Below are 7064 nucleotides of genomic sequence, written 5' to 3'. Positions count from 1 at the left end.
GTGATGTTTTTAAGTTCCTCCCTTGCATGAGCTTTTGGCTTAGCCTGCTCTTCTTTCTCTAGAAGTTTGAGGTTCACCATTAAATTGGTTATTTGTGCTTGCTCTGTATTCATGATATGGGTAGTCACTGCTATAAATTTCCCACTTAGGACTGCTTTTATTGTATTCCATAAGTTCCAGTATGTTGTACTGTCATTATCATTTAATTATAGAAACTATAAATATTTGTTTTTAAATTTCATCTGTTACCCATTGGTTGTTCAGGAGGGTGCTATTTAGTATCCATGTGTTTGTGAATTTCTTGTGATTTCTTTTGCCATTGCACTATGGTCTGATAATATGCATGCAATAATATCAATTCCTTTACATTTACTTAAGCATGTTCTTTTTTTTTTTCCTTTTTTTTGAAACAGGGTCTTGCTATGCAGTTCCAGCTGGGCTTGAGCTCACTTTGTAGCCCAGGCTGCTCCCAAACTTGCAACAATCCTCCTGCCTCAGCCTCCTGAGTGATAGGATTACAGGTGTGTGCAACCAGGCCCGGCTTTGAGCATGTTCTATGAGCTAGTATATGGTCTATTTTGGAGAATGTCCTGTGCACAGCTCAAAAGAATGTGTATTTTGATGTTGCGGTGTGGAACACTCTGTGGACATCTACTAAGTCCACTTATTCAAAAGTTTGGTTCAGTTCTAATATTTCATCATTAATTTTTTGTCTAGTTGATCTGTCTTTTTGTGACAGTGGGGTATGGATACAATATAATTGTATTAGTGCTTATTGGATTTTTCATGCCCATTAATATTTGTTTTATATAGTTGGATGCACTGGTATTTGTTATCTCTTCCTCTTGGATTGTTCCCTTTACAAGGATGTAGTGACCTTTTTTAATCTTTCTTAATCAGTCTTGGCTTGAAATTCACTTTGTCTGCAAATAGAATAACTACCCCTGCTTTTCTCTGGGTTCCTGTTGCATGGAGTATTGTTTTCCATTCTTTCACTTTCAGTCTATGAATTTCTTTTTGAAGTTTCTTGTATGTAGCATTTTTTAAAAGTTTTTTTTTGGTACCAGGAATTGAACTCAGGACCTCACACTTGCCAGTCAGGCACTGTGTCACTGAGCCCCATATATAGTCTATTATTGGATCTTGTTTCTTCTCTTTTTGTCTTATTGAGACAAGGTCTTGCTATACAGTTCAAGCTGGACTTGAGCTCACTTTGTAGCTCAGGCTGTTCTCAAACTCACAAAAATCCTCCTGCCTCAGCCTCCTGAGTGCTGGGATTACAGGCATGTGCCACCACACCCAGCCCTGGATCTTGTTTCTTGATACATTCTGCCAGACTATGTCTTTTGATTGGTGAAATCCTCCTCTGAGATCTGAGTTATAACATTGATGGTTATAACTAGTATGTACTGACTTATCCTTTCATGTTATTTTTCTGTTGTTGGCTTGCCACCCCCCTTTCCTCCCTCTCTGTTTGCCTTGCCTGGTGAATTCCTTCTGGTGAGGTTCATGGAACTATAGTATTTGTTATCTCTTTCTAGAATGTCCTTCAAAACATTTTGGAGTATTGGTTTGGTGGTCATAAATTTCCTCAGATGTTCTTTGTCATGGAATTACCTTACTTCTCCATCAGTTTTGAAAGATAGTTTTGGGGGTTCATAAATCTGGTTTTTTTTTGTTTGTTTGTTTTCTGGCACCAGGAATTGAACTCATGACCTTGCGCTTGCCAGGCAGGTGCTGTGCCACTGAGCTAAATCCCCAGCCCCTAACATGAGCTTGCACTTCTTTTTTTGTTTTTGTTTTTCTTCTGGTACCAGGAATCAAACTCACCACCTTGCGCTTACCAGGCAGGCGCTTTGCCACTGAGCTAAATCCCCAGCCCCTTGAGGTACATAAATCTGGGTTGAAGGTTGTTTTCCTTTAGAACCTGAAATACTTCACTCCAAGCTCTCCTTGACTTAAGAGTTTAGGCTGAGAAGTTAGCTGTGATTCTGATGGGCTTTCCTTTATAGGTTGTTTCTTTTCCCTAACAGCTTTTAAAATTATATTCTTGTGTTGAATTTCTGGAATCTTGACTATGATACGCCTGGCTATAGAATTTTTAAAATCATGGTTAATTGGAGTTCTATATGCCTTACTTACTGTATGTCAAATTCTTTTTCTCTACCAGGGAAGTTTTCTGCCATGACATCTGTGAACAGTTTTTTCTTTTTAATATCATCTGTGCTATCTCCTGCTTTTTCAAGGATTCCAATCAGTCTTAAGTTATTCTTCTTTGCCTCATCTATCAGCTGCTGGATTGATTTCTCACGGTTCCTTGCTATTTTTAAGAAATCTTTCTTTTCATTATCAATAACCACAGGCCTATCTTCTATATCTGAGATCTTGTCCTCGCATTGGCTTAATCTGCTGTGGATACTTTCAATGGAATTTTTATTCTCCTGGATATCTGCTTGAATCTGCTTTATGGATTCCATTTCTTTTCTATGCTGAGCATACATGGCTTCCATCATTTTCTTAAGCTTCTCCATTTTTTGTCTGTATCTGCTCTAGAGTCACTAAGCATGGTTTTCATTGCAGACACCATCTCTGCAGTTATCTGAGAAATTATTTCTGATTTGGTTTTTTTTTTTTTCCAGTACCAGGAATTGAACTCATGACCTTGCGCTTGCCAGGCAGGCACTGTGCTGCTGAGCTAAATCCCCAGCCCCCTTTGATTTGATTTTTTCTAGTGCCTCATTCAATTGCTTTGTTGTCACCACTTCAGAGAGACCAGGTGGGTGGCTTCCAGATTGTCCCACCTCACTGCCTCCTGGGTTTGCCTTTGGTGAACTGGATGTCCGGAGTTGCATCTTGTTTAAATGTCTTCTCATTTTCTTTTCTTTTTAAAGTTTAATTCCTGGGGTGATGCTTGTAAATTGCCAATGCTGGGTTGCTTTATTGCTAGTATTTAGAACCCTTAGGAAATGACTACTTCTCTGAGGTATCTTCCAGGTGTAGCAGGCTGTTGAGTTTTGAGTCTGTTGCAAGATCCTACCTCTTCAATTTGTTGGGAATGAGAAGTTGCTGCCTGCTTGGCACAGTCCCTGGTTCTTTGGCACTGTGTCACAGTATTTTCTATGGCCATTAGTCAGTCTCAGTCTTGGATTAAAAGGAAGAACAGCTGTTTAGAATGATTATGTCACTTTTGGCTACAGTGGTACCATCAGCAATAACAATAGCATCAAACACAGAAAGACAAACTGTAGAAAATGACAAACTGAACTAACCATTAATTTGCCACCTTTAACCATATGAACTAGATTTGTGGTTATATAACAAAATCTAAAACAAACCAGAAAATTATATGTAGTATATGAATCCTTAATATGTCAATTTTGCCCTCAGGGTTTAATATTTAAAATGGGTTAAGGAGAAAACAGAGAAGTGGAAGAAGAGGAAGGGATAAGAAGTAAGGTTAGAGGACAAAGACAATCATGCTAACTTTGGGAAACTGGTGCAGAAGATTGACAGCAAAGAGAAGGAAGAGATAAAAAGAAGACCAAAAAAAAAAAAAAAAAAAAAAAAAAAGACCAGAACAGAACAACAACCACAAAGAGGCTAGAAACCACGTTCACACTCATATAAAAGCAAGATTAAACAATGAAGGAAGAAAAAACAAAAACAAAACCACAACAACAAATGGGGGGGGGAGGAAAAACAGAAAATACACTTACAGGTTTATCTCTGCTGTCATTGGTAGACAACATGTGGAGACAGAGTCCTGATCCATGCTGATCTATCTCAGCAAGCCAGTAGTAGCTTTTTGGTGGGGTAGTGGAGAATCTCAGCCTGCACCTTCTGGTTTAGACCAGTGTCAATCGGCCTGCAGCAATCATGGGCGAGCCACTAGATGGAGCCAGCAGCCACTCTTGAGTTCTCAGCTTAGCTGGCCTCTCTCCAAGATGGTTCCCAGCCAATCACTCCCTCTCAAGGGGTGACTGAGCCCTCCATGCTCATTGACAGCTAGTGCAGTCCTTCACATCTGCTGCTCACCTGCATCTCTCCAAGGAGGCCTCTGGGTCACTGTGCATCCGAAGTTCTGAACCTCTCTGCTCATACAGTGAGTCCTATCTCAGGGAGAAGGTGCACCGGCTACCTCCTTCTTTGTTGAAGTTTCTCTCTTCACTCTCTCTGTGGGCTTCAATTTATACTTCAGATCCTTCCTGGAGCCAGGGGTCCCACTTCCCTCTTCTTGTCTTCCTCATGTTGTTATATCCCAGCATCTGGACAGCGACTCTCAGAGAGGCTCTTTCTCTGCTGCTTACCACTCTGCCATCTTAGTGCTTCCCCCACTTCTTTGTTTTTGGAGACAGGGTCTTGCTATGTAGTTCAGGATAGCTTTGAGTTCACTATGTAGTCCAGGCTGGCTTCAAACACATGGCAATCTTCTTACCTCAGCCTCCTGAGTGTGGGATTACAAGCTGTTTTATATATTTTAGTGCACAGGTCTGGCATCTATTTTGTTAAATTTATTCCTAAGTATTTGTGTTTTGGATGCTACAACAAATGGTCTATATCTTAAAATGCCATCTTGATGTTAGCATATAGAGAAATTTTTCCTTTTTTTTTTTTTTCCCAGTGTGGGAACTGTGGTCTCAAGCATTCTGAGTTTACTAAATTCCAGCACTTTTTTTTTTTTTTTTTTTTTGGTACCAGGAATCCAACTCAGGACCTTGCACTTGCCAGGTGGGTGCTGTGCCACTGAGCTATATTCCTGGCCCTGAGTTTACTAAATTCCATGTATTAGTTCTAGTAAGTTTGTACCCTAAATCATGACAGTTGTGAATGAGTTTTACTTTCTTTTCTGATAACACAGATGTATGCCTCTTCCTTTCTGTGCCCTTTTGATTTGGTTAGGACCTCTGGTAAAATGTTGGTGCTGTGGCACATGCTTGTCATCTCAGCATGGAGGGAGGCTGAGGCAGGAAGATCCTAAGTCTAAGTCCCATGTGGCCTATTTAACAAGATCCTGTCTCAAAATAAAAAATAAAAATGGCTTGGGAATGGGGTTCAGTGTGAATATTGATGGTAGGCTTTTTGCAGCTGGCCTTTCAGGTTAAGTATGTTTGTCCTGGGGTGTGTGGGAGGGTATAACTCACAGCAGCATGCATAGTGCTCTGACAACTATGGGGTGGGGAAAAAAAAGAGAAAAAAATGTTTCTCTTGCTAGTACGCTAGCAGTGTTTAAAAATGAATAAGGGCATGGTGTTGCAGGCTTATAATCCCAGTACTTGGGAGTCGGAGATAGGAGGATCTATGAAGAGGATATCTGCTGGAGGCCAGCCTGGGCTACATAGTGGGTTCAAGGTCAGCTTGAACTATATACATAGTGAGATCCTGTTGCATAACACCAACCCTCCCACAATCATGAATAAGTACTGAATTTTGTCACATTTTTTTCTTTCCTTATTGAGATGACCCATTATTTCTTTTTTTTTTTTTCCCCCTGGTACCAGGAATTGAACTCAGTCTTGAGCTTGCCACACTGGTGCTATGCCATTGAACTATGGCTCTCCTTTGTTTTTATAGTGAATTACATCTATTGATTTATTCTGAATGCCAAACCAACATCACATTCCTAAAATCAATCCTACTGTGTCTTGACATTTGATATACTACTGGAGTTGACCTGCTTACCTTTTGCTAAGAGCTTTGTATTTAAATTTATGAAAGGTATTTGCCTACAAACCCTCCTTCCCCCTTTTAGTGACTTTGGTTTTGGTATTTTGGAAATGTTAGTTCAAAGAAATAAAGTGCTCCCTCCTGTTGTACTGTAGTGTGACTGGAATTATTTCTTCCGTAGAAACTGGTTTTTGCCTCCCACAGGAACTGTCTTTGACTCAGTGTCCACGCAGGCGCATTGAGGGCTCTGCTCCCTGAGGGAACCTGGGAATCCATGCAAAAATCACCTAACCCAGGGGCCCACAAACTCCTGTTGGTTCCATTTCTCTCACTCTACTCAATCTTCCCCTTCATCCTTCGCCTCGGCTCACGTGTACTACTCACTTAGCGGCAGGCTGCAGTATTCCTGCAACTTCTACAAAGGTGAACTTTTCCTGTCTTTCCCATAGGCCAGTCCATCCCTCCGGGGCTGCTCACCGAACTTCCCTTTCGGTTTCCCCGCTCCAACTAGTTCTTGCAAGCCAGGGACCAAGTCCTTAATCCCCTGCACCCGAGCCCAGGACTGGGCTTCCGCGATTACCACTGAAGACACTGGTTATGAGGCTGCGGTGTGTGTGAACGTGAACTTTTAGCAAGCACACTGCTGCGAGGGGAGTCTCCCCAGGAACACACTGCCAGAGGCGCACAGACTGCCACCCGACAGCCAATAAATACTGTAGCATCTAGTCTCGAATGCGCCTGCGCGGAGCGGGCTGGCCGCGACGTGCGGCGCCAAAAGAGGACGCCTCTCGGACCATGCTTGTGTGCGCAGACGCGAGAGCGACGCGGCATCTCCTTCCGGCGCAGGGGACGCGCTGAACTACTTCCGGGGCGTGTACCCGCGGCTTCTGACAGGAGTGCGCCTGCGTTCGCGGGGCAAGCCTGGTAGTGGCGGGCGCGAACTCTTTCCTGTGTACCCTTACAGAGTTCGGGCGGGACGTGGGCAGTGGCTGGTGCTCCCTTCTTTTCGGTAGAAGCCTTTGGTAACGATGTGAGTTTAACTCCCAAGCCAGGCGGCCTGGGATCTTTGCAGGAACTTCACTCAGATGAGTTTCACTGCTTTTTTCCCTCCACCTACCATTTTTTGCAGACGCTCCCATGGCCCAGAAACAGCACGTGCTTGTTACTAGTGGTGACCTGGTTGTGTGGTTCCGGCTCACACGGAGCACATTTTCGTTGCTAGGATAGGGATGGGTGAGGTTAGGAAGAGCCCAAATAAGCGAGTAAGTCGTAAGGCTCAAGTTTGGGGCCGTAGAGTGCGGGATAAATGGTTTTTTGTGTTTATTCCGGTACCAGGAATTGAACTTACGACCTTGTGCTTGTCGGGCAGGCGCTTTGCCGCTGAGCTAAATCCCCAGCCC

General features: G+C 42.9%; 1 protein-coding gene across 5 annotated transcripts in view; it reads right to left on the bottom strand.

The window, feature by feature from the left end:
- The window catches only part of Npm2 (nucleophosmin/nucleoplasmin 2), a 21791-nt gene extending 15355 nt beyond the window's left edge, over nt 1–6436 (bottom strand). For 2 of the 5 annotated variants that reach the window (XM_013513680.1, XM_013513695.1), the window contains exon 1: nt 6049–6436. Coding sequence is in view for 1 of the 5 variants with exons in the window: in XM_013513700.1 (XP_013369154.1) it covers nt 3717–3749 (33 nt within the window). In the remaining 4 variants the exon portion in view is untranslated. Of the gene's footprint in view, nt 1–3716; nt 4339–6048 lie in introns of those variants that run through there. The other 3 variants (XM_013513692.1, XM_013513700.1, XM_005373643.2) reach the window with 2 other exon arrangements.
- Between the last annotated feature and the right edge of the window lie 628 nt (nt 6437–7064).

This window comes from Chinchilla lanigera, unplaced genomic scaffold (genome assembly GCF_000276665.1).
Source record: "Chinchilla lanigera isolate Chin_1 unplaced genomic scaffold, ChiLan1.0 scaffold00002, whole genome shotgun sequence".
Lineage (NCBI taxonomy): Eukaryota > Metazoa > Chordata > Mammalia > Rodentia > Chinchillidae > Chinchilla > Chinchilla lanigera.
The sequence above is the reverse complement of the archived record's forward strand: the minus strand, read 5'-3'. Positions and strand labels throughout refer to the sequence as shown.